Source organism: Bufo bufo, chromosome 1 (assembly GCF_905171765.1).
Source record: "Bufo bufo chromosome 1, aBufBuf1.1, whole genome shotgun sequence".
Classification (NCBI taxonomy): domain Eukaryota; kingdom Metazoa; phylum Chordata; class Amphibia; order Anura; family Bufonidae; genus Bufo; species Bufo bufo.
The window spans coordinates 591,525,143-591,551,632 of NC_053389.1; the positions used below are offsets into that span (position 1 = coordinate 591,525,143).

General features: G+C 42.5%; 1 protein-coding gene and 1 long non-coding RNA gene across 3 annotated transcripts in view; both read right to left on the bottom strand.

The window, feature by feature from the left end:
* The window catches only part of KLHDC10 (kelch domain containing 10), a 58,504-nt gene that overhangs the window by 9,234 nt on the left and 22,780 nt on the right, over window positions 1–26,490 (bottom strand). For both annotated transcript variants that reach the window (XM_040413437.1, XM_040413435.1), the window contains 6 exons: window positions 25,926–26,147; window positions 23,182–23,336; window positions 8,483–8,631; window positions 6,244–6,328; window positions 3,583–3,649; window positions 1,604–1,651 (listed from right to left, as the gene is read on the bottom strand). In XM_040413437.1, coding sequence (XP_040269371.1) covers window positions 1,604–1,651; window positions 3,583–3,649; window positions 6,244–6,328; window positions 8,483–8,631; window positions 23,182–23,336; window positions 25,926–26,147 — 726 coding nt within the window. The remainder of the gene's footprint in view (window positions 1–1,603; window positions 1,652–3,582; window positions 3,650–6,243; window positions 6,329–8,482; window positions 8,632–23,181; window positions 23,337–25,925; window positions 26,148–26,490) is intronic.
* Window positions 20,001–21,633, bottom strand: LOC120984844. The gene is made up of 3 exons (XR_005775437.1): window positions 21,176–21,633; window positions 20,953–21,089; window positions 20,001–20,866 (listed from the first exon to the last, which is right to left on the bottom strand). It is a non-coding gene; the product is annotated as an uncharacterized LOC120984844 (long non-coding RNA).

Below are 26,490 nucleotides of genomic sequence, written 5' to 3' on the forward strand. Positions count from 1 at the left end.
CATCTGGGGATGGCACCCAGTGTAGTAGAATACAGTGACTGCATCGGGCCCCGCTGCCATTACAGAAACAGATGCCGGCCCCCACCCCTTCCTTCCTCTCAGCCTATTCACCGGACGGTCGCAGCATTTGCCCCATAAGACGCACTGCTATTTTTCCCCCACTTTTGCCAAAAATACGGGACTTCTCTACTGTAAGAATAAAGGCCAATGCATGCAGTGTGTCACGTTACTGCAAAACGAACACGTTAAGTGACCATGAAGAAGCATGCTTTTCACATGCTTCACTATATGGCACGCAACGCACAGTTAAGGAGCGGCAATACTTATACTTTCCATTGTGTTGTGTTCCGCTGTTACAGGGTTAACCTAGCCTCTCACTGATAACTGATTAAGTAAATATGTTTTTTCCAGGACTAGACACTTGTATAAGTGAAGGGAATGGATAGTCAATAGTTCAAGACTGAATCATGTTTTACAATAAATGCCTCTTCCTGGATCCTCCCACTGCCCTATCTTCAGCAGAAGATCAGCACACAAAGGAGAAGGCAGCAGCTTCCTAGCCAGTAGTTCTGTGGTAATGACCTGTATGTTGCCTTTTTTTCCTTCAAGGAATGTATTAAATACATTTGCATATTAAATACAGAAGAGTCGGAGCGGAGCATTTATCTACTGACTCCACAGCCCTGGTTGTCCGGTTTCCGATATTAATAACCTACCCTCAGGATAGGTCATCAATATCATATCGGAGGGAGCCCACTGGAAAAGGTAATGAGTAGTTGTAATTCAACTGCACCGCTGCAGCAATGTCTTCAAACAGCTGATCAGTGGGGTGGCAGGAGTCGGACCCCGGCCAATCTGATATTGATGACCTATCCATTGTGTGGTTGGCACAGAAATCTGTGTATTTCATTAAAGGAGTTTATTTTCAGACCAGTTTTTTTTTTTTTGCAGCGTTTTAAATATACTGTGAATATGCAATAAATGCCCCAAGTGGGATGACCTGTATAATGAAAATAACAATAAATGTGTTCTTTTGTGGCAAAATTTATTTTTGAGAAATTACATTTGTGATTTAGGGCATCTGTACTGATATGAAACCGGCTAGCATTTGTTTTGTTTTTTTATCTCGCTTTTCATCTCAGCAGATGCTAATCTAAAGTCTACATTGAAACTTGCAGCATTCTCTTATGAGGAGATGAATAAAAGTTAAATGGTTATTCCCATCCACAGGACATGCCATAAATGTTGAACAGATGTGGGTCCGTCTATCCACTTCTATGGGGGGTCCAAAAATAGCACAGCATGTTTAAATAGCTATTTTCAGAACTTCCATAGAATTTAATGGGGAGACGTATGTGACCACATCCTTAGTCACACCAGCAATGAGCAGCGGACCCCCATACTCAAGATAGTGCAGGTTCTACCTCTATTTTGTGGATATGTCATAAACGTCAAGATGGGAATAACCCCTTAAGCCTTGGATTTTGTCTTTATGGATCAGTGACCAGGTGGAGGGGCTTGCCAAGTTAAGCACAGAAGAAAATCAAAGGAGTGCAGGAGACCTGCGTACTTTATACAGAAATTCAGAAAGTGTTTTGCTTACCATGTTTTATTTGGACACAGCTATGACATCTTCTGGCAGCTGGAAAACCTGAAATTATTTTTCGTTATACAAACACATTAGCAGGATCTTCACGAAAACCCAACCAAAATGTATACTTGATCTTAGACACATATGCACACCTGGCTTAGTTAGACTCATGCCTTCCTTTCCCCATTACATCTGCCATAATGGAGAGTTGGGACCCTCCCATACACATTAGATGGTCCGGTCGAAGTTCATCTGCGTATGGCCATCTTGAAGGAGGTCACACACCCTCAATAGGTGTTTTGCCATCAGCTATTTCTCCCAACCTCCCCATACACATGAATGATCTGTTTGGCCGAGTGTTCACGTGTTCTCAATGAGACAAGGGAAATAAACTGCCGACAGACCTTCGGCGGAAGCTCAGGCTAGTTTCACACTACCATTGCGAGATCTGGCAGGCTGTTCTCTGCTGGAACAGCCTGCTGGATCTGAAAAAACTACTGTGTAACTTCCCGTTAGAGCAAAGGAGCAAGCTCTCCTCCCCGCAAAAGCTGCTGAACATCTAATACACATTAAATAGTCAGCAAGTCCCAATGAAATTGGCAGGTTTAAATAAATGTACTCCAATATGTATGGCTATCTTAACACAATTAGCTTTGCCTGGGGGGTTCCTTTTAAGCTGTATTATAAAAGGCTTTATAATACAACCTATACATCGGCTGCAGGTGGAAGTAAGCTAGACCTTAAAGGGCATCTGTCAGCAGATTTGTACCTATGAAACTGTCTGATCTGTTACATGTGCACTTGGCAGCAGAAGATATCTGTGTTGGTCCCATGTTCATATGTGCCCACATTGCTGAGAAAAATGTTTTTTTAATATATGGAAATGAGCCTCCAAGTGAAGGGTTTTATTTACAGTTGGTCACTAGGACCATAAATGTCCCTGATTAACACGTGTTACTAAGTCTAAAATTTAACATTTAATACTTGTCCTTAAAATGTTTCGAACTCAAATATTAAAATAATCAGCTCTGCATGCTCAATATATCAATGGTAACAGTAGACCTGATTGCTAAGTGATTCCACTAGAGGGCGCTTGTGACCATTAGCTGTTAAGTCTCTCCTGCCTTCTATTACGGTGCCAAAGTACTGAGTGTCGCGCTCTGTTAATAGCACAGTGCGCTCTTATCAACAGCAATCGCCCTCATAATGGTACACTATTTCTTCTAGTATTCATACCAGATCCCTTCCTGGCTATGCATGAACTGGCTAAAAAAACCGCTATCTGCCCCCCCCCCCCACATGTTTCGCCAAGCACTTGGCGTCTTCAGGGGTTTGGGCAGTGAAGGTGGCGCAGCAGCTGCAGAGAGCAGAGCCTTTAGGTGTAATGGCAAAGCCCCCGTTGCTCTTAGAGGCTCATTTGCATATATCGCCAGCTGATCTATCATTCTGGAGGACCATCGAGATGGTAGTCTTCGCCAGCTGATCTGTCACACCCCCGGAAATCCACCAATCAGCAGCCTCACACACCCCTGCAAATCCTCCAATCAATGCAAATGTAGGCAGGTCCTGGGAGTCTCCTCGTATTTTAATATAGACGTGTCAGGACATGCAGAAAAAAGTTTCAGGATAGTGATTGGAGGATTTGCAGGGGTGTGTGATGCTGCTGATTGGTGGATTTCCGGGGGGTGAGATCAGTTAGAGGAGATTCGCATCTCTATAAAAGGTCCCCCAGAATGACAGAACACCGGCACATATGTACATGGGACCAACACAGATGTCTTCCGCTGCCAAGCGCACATGTAACAGATCAGCCAGTTTCTTAGGTACAAATCTGCTGACAGATGCCTTTTAACAGTATCTCAGGCAATAAATGATGTACAGAAGAAAAAATAATAGAAATATCTAGAATCAGGAAAAAGGTCATTATCTGGTTTTGATTAGTAAAAGAATAAAGGCAATATATTCCCTTTAACGCCAGATGTTAGCCTTACCTAGATTTTCATGTGGCTTGGTTGGAATGTCCTCCCAAGTATTTGTTTCAAAGTTATAAGCATGAATCTTGATAAGAATTGGTTGATGCGGATGATAAAGTGAAAACAAGACAATGTCAAAACAGGTACACAGAGTGTTCATTACATTTACTTAAAGAAATATGTATAGAAATGTGGCATTATTTTACTGACCCAAATGTTATGTTATTTTTACCACACTGAACGCTGTAAATAAATTCCACAAAATAATGTTAAAATTGCTGTTTTTTTAATATTTCCCTTAAAAATAAAATAGTTATTTACTACACTATATATACACCCCAAAAAAAAAAAAAAAAAATACAACTAATCCTGCAATCCTCTGGATAGATCATTAGCTTCTGATCGGCGGGGGTCCGACACCCGGGACCCCTGACGATCAGCTGTTTGAGAAGGCAGCGGCACGGCCTTCTCACTGTTTACCGCCGGCCCACTGACGTCACGACTAGTATCAACTAGCGTGGGCGCGGCCAAGCTCCATTCAAGTGAACAGAGCTTAGCCCCGCCCACGCTAGTTGATACTAGTCGTGACGTCAGTGGGCCGGCGGTAAACAGTGATAAGGCCGCGGCGCTACTGGAGCGCCGCGGCCTTCTCAAACAGCTAATCGCCGGAGGTCCGACCCCGCCGATCAGAAGCTGATGATCTATCCAGAGGACAGATCATAAGTTAAAACAAAGTGCAGAACCCCTTTAAGCAACAAGTTGTTTTACCAAAGAATGGTTAAAGGGGTTTTCCAAGATTTTGATACCGATGACTTATCCTCAGGATAGGTCATGAGACACCCAGGACCCCCACCGATCAACTGCCTAAGAAGGCACTGGTGCTCGTGAGCGCCGTGGCCTTCGTGCAGCGCTGTACATTGTATAGCGGCTGCACTTGGTATCATACTCAGCACCACTGAACGAATCCAGAGGATAGGTCATCAGTATAAAAAAAAAAAAAAAAAACTTTAAAAGAAGAATGAAGGTTAAAGGAAACCTGTCACCGGGATTTTGTGTATAGAGCTGAGGACACTGGTTGCTAGATAGCCGCTAGCACATCCGCAATACCCAGTCCCCATAGCTCTGTGTGCTTTTATTGTGTAAAAAAACAAAAGATTTTATACATATGCAAATTAACCTGAGATGAGTCCTGTCCAGGACTCAACTCATCTCAGGGACAGGACTCGACTCATGTTAATTTGCATTTGTATCAAATCTATACACAAAATCCCGGTGACAGGTTTCCTTTAAAGTTAAAAGTTTTGGACTGGCCAAGTCAATGTCCTGAACTTAATCAAATACAAATATTGTGGAAGGCCTGAAGCGAGCAGTTTATGGGGAGAAACTGACCAACATAACAGTCAAAGCTATTTTTATGGAGGAATGGGCTAAAATGCCTCCCAGCCGATATGCAGGACTAGAGACGTTAATTGCAGTTTTGGCTGCACAAGAGGGTCACGCCAGATACTTTTGCCACTCGCAGAAGTGATATTGGATCATTTTCCTCAATTAATAAAATAATGAAGTCTAATATGTTTGACTCATTTATTTCATTTGGTTATCTTTACCTACTTTAAAAGGACTTGTGTAAATATCTGAAGTAGTTTAAAGTCAAATTTATGCAGAAATATAGAAAATTCTGAAGGGTCACAAACTTTCAAGCACCACTGTAGACACTCCCCTATCACTGCCTCTGTTACTGCTCTGACATGCCCATGGATGTAATATCACAGGAAATAAAAGCTGCATGGACATGCAATGGAAGATAGGAGAAATAAAAAGGTTAAGAAAATATATTACAAAATTACATATGCCTTCATAAATGATTAGTTTAAAGGATGTTGAGGCAAACTGGAAAACTCTTAGACGTATCACTTCAGTAAGTGGCATTTATCATGTAGAAGAAGGTAATACAAGCCACTTACTAATGCATTATCATCCATATTGCTTCCTTTGCTGGCTGGATTCTTTTTTCTATCACATTATACACTGCTAGTTTCCATGGTTACAGATCAGTCTGCAATCTATCAGTGATGGTCGTTCTTGCACATTATAGGGAAAAAAAAAAAAATCAGCCTCTCTGGTGGCCAGGACCGTATGTTGTGCAAGCACGACCATCACTCATGAATTGCAGGGTGGTCTGTAACCATGGAAACGAGCAATGTATAAGGTGATTGAAAAATGAATCCAGCCAGCAAAGGAAGCAATATGGAGAATCACAATACATTAGTAAGTGCCTTGTATTAACTTTCTCTACATGATAAATGCAACTTGCTGAAGTGAGATAACCCCTTTAAGTTTCCATCATTCTATATTATCAGAGAGATCAGAGATATTATTTAAAAAAAACTTGGGCTTCACAGTTGCTCAAGGTGTCAAGTGGGACAGTGTGCCACGGTTGATGACACCAATTTAAGATACCAGTGACACAAGAGGAGACAACTAAGCAGGCTCTATTCATATGGACATATATAGACTCAGAGAGCAACATATTTAGTTCAAAAAACAGGACCAGGACAGATTTTTGAGACTTCATAAACCGTCCCTGCCCAAAGCCGCAATATACCTGTTTGAAAAAAAAAAAAGCCTTGCAAAGTACCCTTCATGTCTTTCTATCCACCCCCACAGGAATAATGTTACCTTGTCTAAAGAGTATGCAGTCCATGATGTGCCACCCCCTAATACATAGATCCGCTGCTTATCGTGAGCTATTTCATGCCTGTACCTGTAGTAAACAATGAAAAAGGTGATGTTAATGTGTGTCCCTGTAGACATGTAGTAGGACATGCGTTTCTCCGAAAAGGAACAAACACAGAAAATACAAAAGAAACATCACAGTAATTCTCTTTAAAAAGGACCTCTAAACCTAGAAATGAAAAAAAGTAAATGGGGAATAAAATTGCCCATGTGTTTTTTTTTCTATGTTCTTCAAGTACAGGCTAAGGGCCTGTTTACACTGCAGAATTTGCAGTTGGAATTTTGGCGTGGACACCACACCAAAATTCTGATGGCAGCTACATGGTGTCTGCCAGTCTAGTTTGTGGGATGGCAGTTTAAAGCCGCGACTGCCAAAAGGAGGCGTCCCTTCTTGGAACAGGGTCCGACTCCGGACGGATGCCGCGGCAGGTGTCCACTCACGGTTTAGCGCCATTCAATAGAGCCAAGCCGTGCATTGGTCTGTGCTATTCAAAGCGAATAACTACAGCAGAAACTGTGAAGGGGTTTGACAGAGTCAAAATCCACCATTTGACAGGGCCTAAAAAGGGGGTTAATTTCCTCTTGATCCGTTCCATTTTTGGCTAATGAAAGGCTGAGGGGGCAGGTATTAGATTTAACAATTTAACAGGTTCTCCAGGACTAGAAAAAGATAACTGCTTTCTTCCAAAAACAGCCCCACACCTGTCCACAGGTTGTCTGTGGTATTACAGCTCAGCCCCTTCACTCCATTGGAGCAATGACACCACCCATCGACAGCTGGAGTGCTGTTTTTGGAATACAGCAGCCATGTTTTTCTAAAAGCGGATAATCCATTTAATTAAACCATCTATGCCAGTTTTCTGCTGTACAGATGGAGCCCGCATTATTTTGAAACCAGCTGTTTTCAGGATGGTCACTTTACTGTAAAGTGTTCTTGTTGCATTAATAATGGTAACAACATCTGTACAATAGTCACAAAATTTTGGCACGTCACATTTTCGCCAAAAATGTTTGCCACACCCAGCACTTTTCTTTAAAAAAAAGGACCTACTTGGCCCAAGAAACTGCACCAGAAAACAGGCATACATTACAACAGACATACAACACAACACCTGGTGTAGTTCTGGTGCACAAACTTCCTGAGATGCAGCAAAATTAAGAGGCATGCGCCATTTAATCGTTTTGGCACACCTTGCACCTGTCTTAATAAATTCCACCCTGTGTCTTACTGCAGACAAGGTAGAGGAAGCTCATGCTGGAGCCAGTTGTCTTACAGCCACACAGAACGTCGATCAGAAGACAGGGAATGGCTGATCTTCTGGGACACAATATTTCTTTATATATTTTCTAGTTCCAATTGCTATGCGAGACATCTGGATTAACAGAGTGAAGGAGATTAAAAGGGGTTGTACCCCTTTAATTATGGCATTGCCAGATACATAGACAGTTTACCTTTCTTTGCAGTACGTACAGAAGAACTAATAGAGCAATTGTTAGATACAGGAATAAAAAAACAACCAAAAAAAACACCTAAGATACAGAAGTCAGTCCCAATGAAAATCTGTCCTGTTCATTATCATCTTAAAGGGAAATCAAGTTGCCACAGAAAAAGCACTCCTTTTCTGCAAGATATCAAGTGCTATCAACTTGGGAATAAGTATCAGTACATTTTGCCCCTTTGTATTACGGCGTGACGTTTCTGAAGAACCACACACGTTGGAGATAAAGACGACATTTAAGAACTTGAACAGTTTTTCCCCGATTCAGGAACATCTCTCCAGCTATTAGTAACACATCTCACAAATGTAGAGTACGCCGTTCATTTAGGAATTGGGTCATTGTCACACACCAGCTTAGATCACAGGCTATTAGGCTCCTTTCACACGTCCGCAAATGGGTCCGCATCCGTTCTGCAATTTTGTGGACGGGTGCGGACCTATTCATTCTCTATGGGGACGGAATGGATGCGGAGAGCACATTATCCCCCGATCTTCTGGTCCGCAGCTCCGGAAAAAAAAATAGAACATGCAATTGCGGACAAGAATAGGCATTTCTATGGAGGTGTCGGCCGGGTGTATTGCAGATCTGCAATACACTACGGACGTGTGAATGGACCCTTACAGTGTACTCTTAATTGTGTACAAGCGCGTTTTAAATCATTTTCAAGATAAAGAGGACCTACCTTTCCTCCGGTAAGTCACAGGGAGGGTTGTTTGGCTTAAGCTGCACCCATTCTCTGGTAGAGAGGTCTAGTCGATGTAGGTCTGTGCTGTAAATATACCCAGTTGTTCCTCCAAATACATATAGGAAGCCATTTATGATTGCCATTGCCTGAATTAAGTAAAACACAAGGAAATAACACTCAAGGTATTTCTACATTTTCAGCCTACACTATAAAAAAATAAAATAAAAAAACTAAAATAAATAAAATATCAAGTCAATGCAACTTTACAACGATACGTGGATATCAGTTAAAGCTACATTAAAGGGATTGTCTCACTTCAGCAAATGGCAGTTATCATGTAGAGAAAGTTAATACAAGGCACTTACTAATGTATTATCCATATTGCCTCCTTTGCTGGCTGGATTCATTTTTCCCTCACATTATACATTGCTCGTTTTCATCGTTACGACCACCCTGCAATCCGGCAGTGGTGGTTGTGATTACACACTATAGGAAAAAGGGCTAGCCTATGCGCGGTCCCACAGTCCCAGCCACCAGAGAGGTTGGCACTTTTTCCTATAGCGTGCAAGCACAGCCACTGCTGCTGAATTGCAGGGTGGTTGTAACCATGAAAACGAGCAATGTATAATGAGATGGAAAAACTAATCCAGCCAGCAAAGGAGGCAATATGGATAATCACAATACATTAGTAAGTGGCTTGTATTAACTTTCTGGACATGACAAATGCTCTTTACTGAAGTGAGACAACCCCTTTAAAAGATGTCAAGTCAAAATGCACCATTAAAAGGGTAAAAGCTAAAACAGAATTGTAAAAGGCATGGCAAAATATTAAAATAATTAAAAAGTTATACTTCTGGGGGCGTGGCCTGGTCGGCGATGTGAGCGGCCGCACATCTTCGAGCTCCCGCCCGGCACCGACACCATCCTACAACATCCTGCGACCGGAGGCCGCAGTACGGGTGAGGAAGTAGTCTGCCTCCCTGCCCGAATGACTTCCAGCATGACGAGAGCCAGCCGGAGGGAGAAGGAGACCAATGAGGGTTCGTGCCTGTCGGCGGCTAAACATGGCGCCGCGGGCAAAGCGGCGGATGCCGCGTCCCGCCTGGAGAAATTCGCCCGGACCCCCCGATCAGGTGACAGCCCTGCAAGTGGGGATGAGACCGTGATTAAAGGGACACATAATATGCCGGCAGAGGCCGAAAATAGGGAGGATGGGGGGCGCCACAAGCATGGTGGAGGCGGGTTTGAGAGATGAAGGCCTGTAGGAGTTGCAGCCTGGCAGGTCTGCTGGCCTTCTACACGCAGCAAAGCCTGCCACAGATGATCAGTGTGAACCCACACCTAAAGACATTTTTATGGCAGTGCAGCACTGTAGTTCCACCCTGGCTTCCCTGCATGCCTCTATGGGATCCCTCCAAGAAAGTGTGACATTTATCCGGCAAGATCTTAAAAAAGTCAATGACATGGTCAAAGAGGTGGAGAACCGTGTCAGTACCCTGGAAGATCAACTTTCCCCTGTGAAAAGGGACATGGCTAAAGTTATACACAAACATTACGCTGCTTATTGATAAGACGGAGGACCTAGAAAATCGGTCACAGCGCAATAACCTGAGGCTAGTGGGTGTGCCAGAGAAAGCCGAGGGCCCTGATGCTCCAGTGTTTTTTGAAACCTGGCTCAGAGATAAATTTGGAGCAAACTCCTTGTCTTCATCCTTCGCCATAGAAAGGGCACACAGGGTGCCTTTTCGTTCTCCGCCACCAGGGGCTCCTCCAAGACCTGTGCTGCTTCGTATCCTGCATTTCCGGAACAGAGACATGATTCTGCGCAGGGCCAGGGATCTTCCAGATCTTTCCATTGATGGCAGCAAAGTATCAATTTTCCCAGATTTCTCTGCGGCGGTCCAGCGGAGGAGAGCGAGATTTCTGGATATTAAGAGACCTTTGCGGTCAAAGAACGTACAATACTCCATGTTATACGCAGCGAAGCTACGTGTTGTCTTGGGAGGAAAAACACACTGACACATCGGAGGACGCCGCCAGCTGGGTGGATCAGCAGGACTTACGCAGCTCCGTGGATGGGGACCGTGAGTGACCAAAGATGTCCTTTATTCTGCTTATGCTCTACTGCACGGGGAGATCACGGTTCGGGACAACTGAACGACGAGTATGACTTTCGTGCTGTACTTTGTTGGTGATGCCGGTTTACGACTGCTTACGGTTGGTGCACCAACGGTTCTCTATCTTCTAGATGGCCGCTCATTCATAACAGGTTGGGTCCACTAATATATGTTGAATACCCTGTTTTGTTCTATTGGACATTGCTTCTACATTGTCCGGTTTGTTAGAAACTTATGATATGCCGGGACCGGGACTCGCGATCCTTTTTTTTCCTATTTTACCACGGTCTAGTTAATGGCGGTGCTTAGGTCAAGGTTGCTGACTTCAGGAACTCTATTTGCCTCCATTTCCCGTTTTTTGGGGATTTTATCATCTTTTTCTTTTCTTATGTTTCCCCGAGAGTATATATTGTGGGGAGTTTTTATTGTTGTGTTTTATTGGGGAAATGTTATTGTGAGACGACTCGATTGCCTTTGTATGCTATTATCACTGGTGCGATACGATATTTAGTAGCGCTTGTCTCGTATAACCATATTCCGCAGAAGACACTATGGCGAATAAAGTACAGATTTTAACGTGGAATGTTAGGGGTGTGAAAGAGGCCTCAAAGAGGCAAGCCATATTTACGGCTGTACAAAAATTTCAGCCAGCTATACTATGTTTAATGGAAACTCATTTGACTAAAGATTCTCAGAGATTATTGCATAAACCTTGGCTTTCACACTCGTATCATTCCACTTACTCCTCTCACGCTAGGGGTGTTAGTATCCTCATACATGGGAATGTTCCTTTTGAATGCTATACTTCTATCATCGACCCGGAAGGTAGATTTGTCCGTTTGCACTGTTCTATATATAGGAAGCCTCTCTTCCTAGTCGCGTTATATGTGCCGCCTCCGTACTCATGTACAGTGATTAAACAGGTCATGTCCATTATGGCCAAATGTCCCCCAGTCCCAGTGCTCATAGGGGGTGATTTTAACAAATACTTGGATCCATCCCTTAATAAATTTAATAGGGGCCCTGTTCTGGGGGAGATGCGGGAGACCTCTCATATGTATGTATACTAATGCCAGAAGCCTGACTAATAAAACTGGTGAACTGGAATTAGTGATGTGTGAGGAGGACTATGACATAGTGGGAATAACTGAGACATGGCTGGATGATAGCTATGACTGGGCAGTTAGTTAATGTACAAGGTTACAGTCTGTTCAGAAAGGATCGTCAAAACCGGAGAGGTGGAGGGGTCTGCCTTTATGTAAAGTCTTGTCTAAAGCCCACACTCCGTGAAGATATAAGTGAGGGACATGAACATGTGGAGTCACTATGGGTAGAGATACATGGAGCTAAAAACAACAATAAATTACTAATAGGAGTCTACTATAAACCACCTAATATACCAGAGTCCACAGAAAATCTACTACTAAACGAGATAGACAAGGCGGCAAATCATAATGAGGTGGTTATTATGGGGGACTTCAACTACCCAGATATAGACTGGGAAACTGAAACTTGTATATCTCATAAAGGAAACAGATTCTTGGCAATAACCAAAGACAATTATCTCTCCCAACTGGTTCAGGACCCGACTAGAGGGACGGCCATACTGGACTTAGTACTAACCAATAGACCTGACAGAACAACAGACGTGCAGGTTGGGGGACACCTGGGAAATAGTGACCATAAAGTAATAACCTTCCAATTATCATTCAAAAGAGCGTTTCTACAGGGAGGAACAAAAATACCAAACTTCAAAAAAGCTAAATTTAGCCAACTAAGAGAGGCCATAGGCCTAACTAACTGGGACAAAGTCCTCAAAAATAAAAATACAGCCAAAAAATGGGATATCTTTAAAAACATCCTAAAATCTCATTGTGAGAGGTACATACCGTATGGGAATAAAAGGTTAAGGAACAAAAAGAAACCAATGTGGATAAACAGAACTGTAAAGAAAGCAATAAATGACAAAAAGAAAGCATATAAAACACTAAAACAGGAGGGTAGCACGGAAGCACTGAAAAACTATAAGGAAAAAAACAGAACATGTAAAAAACAAATAAAAGCGGCCAAACTAGAGACCGAGAGATTAATTGCCAAAGAGAGTAAAACTAACCCTAAAATGTTCTTCAATTATATAAATGTTAAAAAGTATAAATCTGAAGGTGTCGGCCCTTTAAGGAGTAATGAGGGGGGTGTCGCAGAGAGCGACGAGGAGAAAGCAAAGCTGTTAAATATTTTTTTCTCCAATGTATTCACTGAGGAAAATAAACTGTCAGATGAAATGCTGAATGCTGAAATAAATTCGCCATTAAAAGTGTCCTGTCTGACCCAGGAAGAAGTAAAACAGCGACTTAAAAATATCAAAATAGACAAATCGCCAGGACCGGATGGCATACACCCCCGTATCCTAAGGGAATTAAGTAATGTCATAGCCAGACCCTTATTTCTGATATTTGCGGACTCTGTACTGACAGGGAATGTCCCACAGGATTGGCGCATGGCAAATGTGGTGCCAATATTCAAAAAGGGTCCAAAAACAGAGCCTGGAAACTATAGGCCGGTAAGTTTAACATCTGTTGTGGGTAAACTGTTTGAAGGTTTTCTGAGAGATGCTATGTTAGAGCATCTTAACGGAAATAAGCAAATAACGCCATATCAGCATGGCTTCGTGAGGGAACGGTCATGTCAAACTAATTTAATCAGTTTCTATGAGGAGGTAAGTACTAGACTTGACAGCGGCGAATCAATGGATGTCGTGTATCTGGACTTCTCCAAAGCATTTGACACTGTACCTCATAAAAGGTTAGTATATAAAATGAGAATGCTCGGACTCGGAGAAAACGTCTGTAAGTGGGTAAGTAACTGGCTCAATGATAGAAAACAGAGGGTGGTTATTAACGGTACATACTCAGATTGGGTCACTGTCACTAGTGGAGTACCTCAGGGGTCAGTATTAGGGCCTATTCTCTTCAATATATTTATTAATGATCTTGTAGAAGGCTTGCATAGTAAAATATCAATTTTCGCAGATGACACTAAACTGTGTAAAGTAATTAACACTGAAGAGGACAGTATACTACTACAGAGGGATCTGGATAGATTGGAGGCTTGGGCAGATAAGTGGCAGATGAGGTTTAACACTGACAAATGTAAAGTTATGCACATGGGAAGGAATAATGCAAGTCACCCATACATACTAAATGGTAAAACACTCGGTAACACTGACATGGAAAAGGATCTAGGAATTTTAATAAACAGCAAACTAAGCTGCAAAAAACAGTGTCAGGCAGCTGCTGCCAAGGCCAATAAGATAATGGGTTGCATCAAAAGGGGCATAGATGCCCGTGATGAGAACATATTCCTACTACTTTACAAATCACTGGTCAGACCACACATGGAGTACTGTGTACAGTTCTGGGCTCCTGTAAACAAGGCAGACATAGCAGAGCTGGAGAGGGTCCAGAGGAGGGCAACTAAAGTAATAACTGGAATGGGGCAACTACAGTACCCTGAAAGATTATCAAAATTAGGGTTATTCACGTTAGAAAAAAGACGACTGAGGGGAGATCTAATTACTATGTATAAATATATCAGGGGGCAGTACAGAGATCTATCCCATCATCTATTTATCCCCAGGACTGTGACTGTGACGAGGGGACATCCTCTGCGTTTGGAGGAAAGAAGGTTTGTACACAAACATAGAAAAGGGTTCTTTACGGTAAGAGCAGTGAGACTATGGAACTCTCTGCCTGAGGAGGTGGTGATGGTGGGTACAATAAAGGAATTCAAGAGGGGCCTGGATGTATTTCTGGAGTGTAATAATATTACAGGCTATAGCTACTAGAGAGGGGTCGTTGATCCAGGGAGTTATTCTGATTGCCTGATTGGAGTCGGGAAAGGAATTTTTATTCCCCTAAAGTGAGGAAAATTGGCTTCTACCTCACAGGGTTTTTTTGCCTTCCTCTGGATCAACTTGTAGGATGACAGGCCGAACTGGATGGACAAATGTCTTTTTTCGGCCTTATGTACTATGTTACTATGTTACTTCGCTGGCGAAGTTGCTGCGGGAGTTGGATATCCATGACCTGTGGAGAATCCAATACCCGGATAAATCGCAAATACTCCTGTTTCTCTGCGACACACGGCTCTTTCCAGGATCGATCTAATGGTCTGTTCGTTGGAAATAACACCCTATATATCATTGATAGAATATCTCTCACGTAGTCTGTCGGACCATTCTGCTATTAGAATGGAGCTGACTTTCGACACATCTAACACATATAGGGGCCCGCCCATTCGGAAACTTAATACTTTTTGGATCGATTTGCTGGATGGTGCAAATTCCCTGGCAGAGAAAATTGAGGAGTTCTTCCTTGCCAATGACGGTTCGGAGTCGTCCGGTGTAGTCTGGGACACTATGAAGGCCTATGTTCGCGGTCTTTATATACAAAATATTAGACGGAAAAAAGCTGCTACTAGGGGGCTTACGGAAACCTTGCAGACCGAGATCAGGAGCTTTGAGATGGCGTACATACAAGATCCGTCTCTACAGTGGGAGTTGAGCTGGACAGAGGCGCAGAAAAGATTACGGGATCATTTGGTTCAAATTGCAGATAATAAAAGGTTCTTTTTACAGCAGAAATATTTTGAAGCGGGGGAAAGTGCCGGGAGCTTACTGGCTAGGGTGGTCCGCGCGCAGTCTGGGTCGTCTAGGATATCGGTCATTAGAACTGCGAGTGGGGGTTCTCATCAGAAGATCCTGAAATTCTTTCTACTTTTCAGAGCTTTTATAAGGAATTATACACGTCAAAACTCAGTGGGTCCCGGGGAAATTAGGACATACCTTGCCAATTTACCATTACGTAAATTATCGTTGGAATCCCTCTCGCAATTGGACGAACCCATACAGTTGGAGGAACTTAGGGTGTCTAGACTGATTGCCGGGCGAATTTTAGAAAAGATACCATGAAGATCTCCTTCCGCACCTGTTAGTAACATTTAATGATGCCCTGCAGTCCGGCCTCCTGCTGTCATCCATGAGGGAGGCTGTTATAGTGGTCCTCCCTAAGCCGGGTAAGGACTTAACATTGCCTGAATCTTATCGCCCTATATCTCTCCTTCCGGTAGATGTTAAAATACTTGCAAAAGTGTTAGCCAATCGTTTAAATAAAGTTATTACCACTATAATTCTAGAGGGACCAGACCGGATTTATGCCGGATAAAAGTACATCTATTAATTTGAGAAGACTTTCTTAATCTTCAAAAGCCGGCTGGTGCGGGGGGGGGGGGGGGGGGGGGGGGGGGCAGTGGTGTCCCTCAACGCTGCTAAGGCATTTGACAGCGTCGAGTGGGATTATCTCTGGGAAACTATGAGAGCTATGGGGGTTTGGGCCGGGATTTACGTCCTGGGTACAACTCCTTTACCGATCACCGGTGGCCAGATTACGGATTAATGGGGCGCTCGGTACAGTTTTCTCTGCATCGTGGAACTAGACAGGGGTGCCCATTATCCCCGCTCTTGTTCGCGATGGCTATTGAGCCATTGGCATGTGCATTGCGCGTGTCGTCGGCATGGTCAGGGATTCCGCTGGGCTCCCATGAGGAGCGGTTATCATTATACGCCGATGACATGCTCCTTTATGTAGGAGACTTAGAGCGTTCCCTCCAACCGGTGATGAGTCAGGTTATGGCATTCGGCAAGTGGTCGGGTCTGCGTATTAATTGGAGCAAATCAGTAATTCTGCCACTTGATCCTCTCCCCCCTCAGTTGGATAGGTCGCAGATCCCTCTGCAGATAGTGGACAGCTTTAAATATCTAGGGGCGACGATCACGCCAAGGGTTACAGATTACGTTAAGGTCTATATGGACCCCCTGATCGGTAAATTTGCGGAAAAGGTGTTGACCTGGTCTAAACTTCCTATTTCTGTAGTGGGACGCTGCAATTTGATTAAAATGATCCTGATGCCTCAATTGTTGTATGTTCTCCACAACTCCCCTGTTTGGATTACCCAGAGAGTGTTTTACAAAATTCAGGGTCTCTTTCGCTCCCTTATTTGGAAAAATAAAAGATGCCTAGGATCAGATTAGAAACTCTCCAGAAAGGCAAGGATGAGGGAGGACTAGCTGTTCCGAGCCCATGGCACTATTTTATAGCTGCACAGTTGCAGCACTTGAAAGGCTGGGGACAGGTTATGGGCGCCGGACCGTCGGCAAGGATAATATATCTTTCTTATCGGGACATGATGTCCCCTTTCATATGGTGGAAATTGGAAAGATACAGGGAGTTAGAGATACTCCCACGCTATCTCTAATTCACAAAGTCTGGTCGAAATTTAAGGCTGTACTTGGTCTCACAGGATTTCATGGGTGTACCCCCTTGTGGCGAAATCCACACCTGCTCAAAATGTTCCAATTGGAGGGTTTCTCCCCATGGGAAAAGAGGGGCGTTCGCTGCCTGCAGCACATACAGGACAGAGGCATCTTGAAGACCTTTGCCTGTCTGAAGGAAGAATTTAATCTCCCAAACACAGCGTTTTACTAGTATTTACAGCTGAGACATGCGTATCAGGCACAATTTCCAGGAAGTGGATTAGTTTCATCTACCCCCCTCTTAATGCAACAATTACTGAGCTCCGGGAGCACAAAAGGGGTGATTTCATTACTATATCGCCACCTGCATGGGGGGGCTACTCCTGGTGGATCCCTTCCGGTTAAAGACAAATGGGAAAGATTTGGGTGCCATCTCTCAAGAGCAATAGAATGATACCTTAGCCTTAATACCCAGCCTGACTCTTAATGAAGCGCAGCGCCTGTCTCAGCTGTATCTATTACATAGGGTCTATAGGACCCCTGCCTTCCTCTATAAAATTGGTCTTCGCCCTAACTCCTGTTGCCCTCGCTGCAGGGCTGAGAACGCCTCTCTGGTACATATGTTCTGGGATTGTTCTAAGTTAGGTACATACTGGTCGGATATTGCCAGGATTATCAGAGAAGTTACCCAAGTGGATGTTCGTGGAGACCCTAAGTTTTGTCTTCTGGGACTGCGAGAAGTTGATGAGGGGGATACAAACTTATCTATATGTATGCAAAGAATGCTGTTCCAGGCCCGAATAGTAATAGCTAAACACTGGACCAATCATGACCCGCCCACCTCTCGGGAATACCTTAATAGAATGAACACCAGCCTAAGATATGAAAGGGGAATATACTTGAAAAGGAAGTGTCCCAATAAGTTTCTATCTATTTGGCAGGGATGGTTAAGTGCTCCGGGTCTTGTCAGGGACCCTCGCTGCGGAATGCATAAGAGACCAAATTTCTGGGACTGTGGGACTGAGACTGCGGTAGGTTGGCTTGGTATAGTGGGAACGCTGGGCATCATTGCTGCGCACTAGTGTTTCGCAATGGACAGTGCTGCAACACCGAAGAGATACTGCTTTTGTAGGGCTCGGTCGTCTCACAGGTTTGAAATGCTTGAGGGTGTTGGGGTGTTGGGGGGGGGGGGGAAGCTTGGTTTAATGATCAGGTTTTTATTATGATATGTGTACGCCCTGGATACATTGTGATTAATGTGTACTCCTTGTAAATAATAAGCTGACACAACAACATTGTATTTATATTTAAAAAAGGGCACAAATTTTATTATACATGCCATTGTATGTTGAATTATAAAGTATGTGTATATGTCGTACACTGTGTTTTACTCTTTCAATAAAAACTATCTTGATTTTTAAAAAAAGTTATACTTCTTGTTCCAAATCCCCTTCCTTCCAGCATCACTCTGACCCACCTTGCCGCTGCTGCAATGACATCATGCGGTCTCAACGATTAGGCCAGTGAATGGCTGCAGCGGTCTAGTGCAGTATACAGCCATGTAATTGATGCAGTCATGAAAACAAAGCCTGGCCGGAGGATCAGAATGGCAGTGCTGGAGCGCAGGGGTTTGTAACAGTGATTATAACCATCATTAATATTTTGCCATGCTTTTTACAGTTATATTTAGTACTATCACGTTAACGTACTTAAATCGTGCACTTGGCACCTACATATAGTATTAGTAGTACTGATAACATGTTCACTTCTGCGTTGTGAAATCCAGCAGGCTGTTCCAGCAGATGAATAGCCTGCCAGAGTAGTTTGATAATTCTGCAAACCGTTGGTTCCCCATTGACTACAATGGGATCAGGCTGCTTTACGACAATGCCAGCTTTTGGACAGACAAAGTAGTGTACAATCTACAAAAAACTACGAGTACTACTAAAGTCCTTTAAAATTAAATTTTTTATTAAATATAGTAAAATACATATAAACACATAGTAACTGTAGGGAAACTACTGAGTAACACCATATACAAATCACCTACAATAGCAATTTACTAACACAATGGAAATATGTACAGAAGGCTAAAAAACCTATTATGGGTGTGAAACGCTATATTATATATAAGTGGATGATATGTATGTTCGTGTGGCTAAAAATCTGTCAGTACCATAACATAGCTGGTTAACAATGACTTAGCCGGTTACTGCATCACAATCACCTCAATATATTATATTAAAATACCCATGTGATAGACCAAACCTATTACAGATCATGACATACCCAAGGTGCACGTGTAGGATGGCGGAATTCCCCTCTACACGCGTTTCGTGGTAAAGCTTATTTGGGAGGAGAGATAAGTAAGGGAACAGGATATGATTTTAAAGTGGCACGAGCCAATCAAATACCAGGGACGAGTACATGTGATAGTTGAATACTTAGCGCCAAATTCACGGCGCATGGCCAATCCCTGCCTGCCACGTAACTGCTGCTTCCGCCCCCTTCCCCTGAGTCCAGCGTTCAAGATAAAGAATAAAGTGGATTATCAGTGCAATCAGTATTTTACTGACTAGTAATGAAAAGTGCCAGTGCAATAACATATCCTCACGAGTCAGTGTATTGCTGTGTGCAAAATTTATTTAAAAAAAATACAAAAAATCACAACAAATAGTGCTGAAGTGTGAAATAAAAAAAAAAATGAAAAAAATAAATAAATGTATCCCCTTATAATAATACCACCCTAACAGAAGGCACTAAATCCCAAATTTTCAATTAACCCTCTAGGGGCAATGTTTCCCAGCTTTTTCCCCTCTATCGCCTCATCTTGATCCTAAGTGAACCATGTCAATGCCTTTGAAATGCAACAGATTGGGATTACTTTTATAAGTACAGCTTGAAATGTTTGGGGATTGTTTTCAAGTTTTTATCATCATCCTTCGATATCTCTTACATGCTCCCTAATTCTTTTTCTCAAGTCTCTTGTTTTAAGCCCCACATATATTTGATCACAGGGGCAAGTGGCATAGTAAATCACTCCTGTTGACAAACAGGTGATGTATTGCCTAATTTCAAATGTCCTCTTCTTGTCTGCATCCACAAAATTCTTCGATCTTTCCATTTTTCTACATGCTTTACAGGATCCGCATAGATATGAGACAATTTTCTGTGACCCAGCCCTCACTTTTAATTTTAGTATATAGTGGCTGTGGACTAAGATTTAAAATTTCTGGATCTCTTCGCTGTCATTAGTGGTCCGTTATACATCTTCTCACATGTCCGTTTTCAAGACTTCCCAGTGTTTCTTTAAAATATCATTTATCTGTCTCCATTGTGTGTTGTGATTTGTTATGAATCTTATCTCTTGTCCGGCGGTCTTTTTATTTATTTCATTGAGGCATAGTAATTTTCCCCTCGTTTTTTGATCAGCTTTTTTAATTCCTTTTTTGATTTGTCTGTTACTATACCCTCTTTCTTGAAACCTTCTCTTCAAATAGACCGATTCTTATACTGTACTTCATTGGAACATTCTTTTTAGGCTCAAAAACTGACCTGTGGAATTCCATCTATGGTTGGTTTCGGATGTGCTGAATCTGCAGGTAGAAGGGCATTAACCACTGTTTCTTTTCTGTAGATGTCCGTCTCCAAATTTCCTTTATCACCAACTTTATTTTTTCAAATCCAAAAAATCCACTTCCCTTGCCACTTGAAATGGGAGTTTAAGATTTAGATTATTGGTGTTAAGGATATTCATGAATTGATGCAGTTCTTCCACAGACCCCTACCACAAAAATAAATCATCAATATAACGCATCCAGCTATGCACCTTTTCTACTCCTTGGATGTTATCATTGCGAAAAATTTCCTTTTCCCAGGCTCCTAAAAAGAGGTTTGCATACGAGGGGGCACAAGTGGCCCGCATGGCCACTCCGTGAATTTGCAGATATTTATCTTTGAAAACAAAAAAAAATTGTGTCTCAAAACAAAATCTAACAATTCCAAGATTAGATTGTTGATTCTTGGCTCTTAATTATTACCTCTTAAAAATCCTGCCACTGCTCTAAGGCCATCTTCATGCTTGATGCTAATATAAAGCGACTCAACATCAGCTGTAACTATAAGCATCCCCTTATCAATTTGAATGTTTTCCAATCTATTTAGTGGCCGTGGTGTCCTGTATAAAAGAAGGTAAATCAACCACCAATTATTTCAGATTATAATCGACAAATCTACACATGTTCTCGCATAGGCCTTCATTACCTGCAACTATGGTGGATCCAACCTGTTTTTATGGATTTTAAGGATAATACAAAATGTTGGGACCCTTGGACAGGTTACCAGTAACATTTCTTTCAATTTTTTGGAGATTGTATTTTCTTCTTGTGCCGAATCAAGGATACAATTCAGTTCCCTTTGGAATGACAGAATTGGATTGTTAGGCAGATGTCTATAACATGCTTTATCTTCCAATAATTTGAACACTTGTTTTTCATACATGTCAGTCGGCCAAATGACTATGTTCCCACCCTTGTCTGCTCGCTTTATCGCTACTCCTTTAACCTTTTTTTTAGCTCCTCCAGGGCTTTTATTTCTGCTTGATTAAGATGGTTTCTTTCTTGCCCCCTATCTAATTTTGCCAAATCACTCTAGCTTAACGAAAATATCTATTGCTGGACAAATATTAAATTGAGGAAAGGTTCGCGATTTCTTCAAAATCTCCGTAGGTATTTGACTTACCTTTTCTTCTTCATTCTCATTAGCAAGATCTTCTAGTATTTTTAATGCCTCTCTTTCTTCTCTTGTATTGAACACCTCATCTCCATAATTTTGACCATGTAGTTTCTTTAAAAAACTATTTTCTTGCAAAGAGATTGATGTCCTTTGTTACTGTAAATAAATCCATATTAGAAGATGGACAGAAGCTCAATCCTTTTCTAAGCACATTAATCTGATCTGGTGTCAACTGTACGGTTGATAAATTGATTACCTGTAGCGCATCATCTTTTCCCTTTTTGTTCTTATTCTCCATTTTTCGTTTCCCTCCTTGATTTCTATTGGTCCAGTTAGTTTTTATTTTTCACAATCTTTGGGTTTCATCCCCATTCCTTGAACTGGTTTCCAATGTTGAATTTACTGAGGAGAAGGATGAGGTTCTAGAGAGGGAACCCTCTCCATCAACTCTCTTCTGCCACCTGAATATTTTATTATTATAATCCATAACATCTCTGGAAATTTTTGGTCTGTAATTTCCTTTACCCATGTTGAAAAACTGATATTCATTTCTTCCTCAAACTTTTGGATATTTTCAGCTGTTAGATCTTTTTCCATTTGCTTTTGTAAAGATTCAATCTCACTTTCTAGACTGAAGTTTTCTACCAATAGCCTCCATTACGATATCCATAAATTCAAAAGAACATTTGCCACTTCCTCCCATTTCTCTTTGAGGTCCTCATCCTCCAATCCAAAACTAGGGGATTTTTTAATTCTCAACCCCCTAGGGATAATCTTTTTACTTCTATAATTATCTAAAGATGCTTTATTCCACCAAACTTTCGTTCTCTTATGGTACCGATTTTTACATTTTCTCATTAATTCCTTCACTTTTACCCTGGGTTCAGACATGAGCGTTCTGAAAGGAGCGCTCTGTATGCACGATTGTACGGGCGTTTACAATCGCTCATACAGAGACAAGCGAACGCCCATTGTCGCGCGTTCCCGAAAGTCTATGTACGGGAACGCGCGACAAAACGCCCCAAAGTCGCTCAAGTACTTGTTTGAGCGTTGGGCGTATTACAGCGCGATCGTACGCGCTGTAAAACGCCCAGGTGAGAACCATTCCCATAGGGAAGCATTGGTTTCTCCTTGTTGAGCGTTTTACAACGCGTAGGAACGCGCAGTAAGACGCTCAGGTGTGAACTTAGGGTTAGAGTAGTATCATTAAAAAACAGATTAGTTTCCCTACTGAATAAATTATTAGCTTGTGTGAGCCATGCTTGTTCTCTGGCCCCTATATCCATATTTCATATCAATCTGTTGTGAAAACAGAAAACAATGTTTCAAATATTGCAACAATAGATCCAGAATTGGAAAACACCTATTAGTGACCGTAGTGTACGCAGCGCTGGATCCAGTGGTTTACGGCATTAAGCCGGATATGGTAAACTCTGTCAGGCAGAGGAACAGCCTGCCGGATTTCACAATGCAGATGTGAACGGAGCCTTACCTAGGCTGATAACATATCCATACTCTAGTAATGGGATACACACCTGGCCATAAATGCGGTTAGGTTTCTTTCCGTCACAGTTTAGCTTTTCCCATCTTTTATACTTCACATTACAGACATGAACATCGTTACCATTGCTCTCACCAAATGGGATGCCAGTGCCTCCAAAAACCAGGAGATTGTAGCCATGTAAAACCACTATAAAAGGTAATAAAAACACACATCAGATTGCTGAATAATATTTCAACTACTGTCCACACATCTTTTATTTAAAGCCTCATGTACTGTGCAATGTGTGCTGCAGACCTTGGCTGCCATGTTACAGATACAGTGGATCTGCAGCCTGGTCACTGTTTCTACACGCATGCTGTCCTGTCCAAGGGTGGTATAAACTGGTGCCAAACACGCTGATCAATACGGTGGGCCACTTGCTTGGACTGACCCAGTGGTTCTCTTAAATCCCTATTGACTAGCACTAGAGTGAGACAAGCATTGCAATGCATGATCTCCCCCTTCCCACAGATGACTGGCAGCTCTCTTCCTATACACATCATAGGTAGAGAACTGTTAACCAACAGTGGGGGAATGGAGTGCTGGGAGCTCTTGAATATCAGGACCCCTTAAATCATGCATTAGACTATGCAGAATCAGAACTTGGCTCACTGGTGCTGCTCAGAAACTAGATGGTCACTGACTGGGCAGCATAAAATGGTCTGAGAGTCCCTTGAATACAAGGCTGTGGTTACTCCCCCCTCACACACAGCAGTCTGCCACTTGATTCCATGCCAATGCATCTATAATAGCAGAACTTTGTTAAGTTTTAAATCTTCCCCTAAAGACAGAAATAACCTGTACTACCCTGCTTGTGGAAGATTATTTTAGCCATTTATCCAAATCAATCCATTCATGCAGTAGACATCAGCAGGGAGGAAGTAAAGGCCTCTGCTAATTCAAGTTCCCTCCTGGACGCCTTGCCCAACGTTATACTGCACCCAATTAGTATCATCATTTATTTCTATGGAGGTGGAAATGTTGTGAGCAAAATACAGAGGCTAAAACGCTGCTGTCTTTCAGCCATGAAACAAGATTTTATGAGCAGATAAGAAGAGTTTGATAGCCCAGACAGGTGAACCCTGCAAGATTACTGAAGGTTATGGGGAGCTACCATAGTTTGGGCTTGATGCCAAAGTAGAGGTAAAGGATTACGTGACCATTTCAGGACTATATTATACATACATTTTCGAACCAACCTGAAACCTTAAATAAAAACATTATATTACTACAGGTAAAATTAATCGCCCTCCCCAATTCTGGTATTGTAAAATAGTCTGGCATCTGTGATTAGATCTGAAGTGATCACAGACAGTATCTTCAATCACATGTGCTTACAGCCCACTCTGAGGGTCTTTACACTGCATAGTGTCTGCTGCAGTTCGCTCACACCAACCTTATTATGCACAGGAACAGCGCCATTAATTAAACCACCCTTTCTGTTTCACCACTACCCAGAGTCTTCAGGAGTGTAGGGGCTATAGCTAGTTTCTGAAATATAAACTCTCCAAGTCCTCCAGTGGACTAAAGCTAGCCATACACAATACTTTTGTTGGCTGAACCTGTCAAGAACAGCGGGTTCTGTCAACATACTAATGTGTGTGGGGAGCTTCCGAATCTCCCCCCACAGATGATGCTAGTGAATGTCTTTGCTTGATCCTTTTTTCTCCGGGAAAAGCCGGGGCCAGAAATGTTTGGCTGCGGCTTTCATCACTCTCCTTATAGCATACAGCAGGGATGGCCAGGCTCTCCAGCTGTTGCAAGACTACAACTCCCAGAATGCTCAGACTGCCTACAGCCATCAGCGTACAACAGAGCATGCTGGGAGTTGTAGTTTTACAACAGCTAGGGAGCTGCAGGTTGGCCATGCCTGGTATAAAGAGAGACCCATTCAGCTGAGCAGAACTTGTGTGTATGAATGTATGTTTAGTGTACATTTATAGAATGCTGTTGTGTCATGCCTTGTTTCACCTTTAAAATGTATCACCACAAAATGTCACACTGTTAAAAAAAAAAATGGATTTAAATACTTATATAATCGTTTGCAATATTTTTTCTATTTTTCCCCACTATCTATTAAAGAATAATTCTGAAACCCAGTCATTAAAATCAAGCGGGGACAATGGACAGAATACCATATACTATTCGCTAATAATACTTCTTCTAGATGCAAAGCAGGATCCACAGCACAACGAGCGCTACTGGACCCCATTCATTACAATAGCTTCTGTTGTGTTCCTCCAAGGTGCCAGCAGAGGGGAAAACGAGGAGCGCTCCGTTTCCTGTCAAATGTGACAGAATCTGCAATGGAGGCTCCAATGCAGCTGTGAACATAGCCTTCTTCACAAAAGCAATGGTGTGAGTTTTGTATACACCCTGGTGTTCCCACCATGAGGCACATTTATTCTTCATAAAGCCCTAAGCTGTCAGTGGATCCGCCACTTCTAAATGTAAGACAACTACCTTGCTGTCTTACATTTAGACCATTTTCTACTCCTAAAACAGGCATAGAAAATGGTAGATGAGACGGGCCTTCCGGCCAGTCGCAGTCCACCGCCCACAATTTTAGAACTGGTGTGAGGGGGCGAAGTAGCAGATAGTGGTGCAACTAACTGTTGCTCCACCGTCTGCGCCTGAAATGCGACTAATTCAGGCATATTTCAGCTTAGTAAATGACCACCCCATGTGTTACAAAACACAGCACTGTTTTTTTATAGCCACACGTTCCATACTCACATGACATGGATGCAAGTTCCCTTGGCATGTAACCATCAGTTCCCATTTGATGCCATGTTCCGGTAGCAAAATGATATCGCCAGAGTTCTCTAAAGAGAGGGTAATCTTCATTTTCAGGCCCACCCGATTCATCGTAGTCCGGGTTGTAGCCACCAAATACATATAAATTAGTATTATCTGCCACACATCTGTGTCCACTTCTGGCAGGGGGAGACCTGCGCCCTACAAAACAGATGCCAATAGCGGGTCATAAACATGGAGAAATGCAAGATAGATCTAACAAGCCCTTATGAGACAGCATACCAATAGTGCACTGGAGAATAAAGAGTGCATAGTAAAGAGTACACTCCCACAAGGAATAAAACGGAATAGTAGTATGTGTATCAGAGTAGGTCAGGAAATCATTAAAGCCAACTAGGTACTTCTGATGTAAATGCCTGACCGCAGAGGCTCTTGCGCACAAGCAGTGGAGATAGTGGCCAGTTATAACTTTTCCGTGAGAACACATCACTACAATCGCCAAGACTTGCAGTGCACAAGGGCTGATACGTAGGTCTTCAATTCT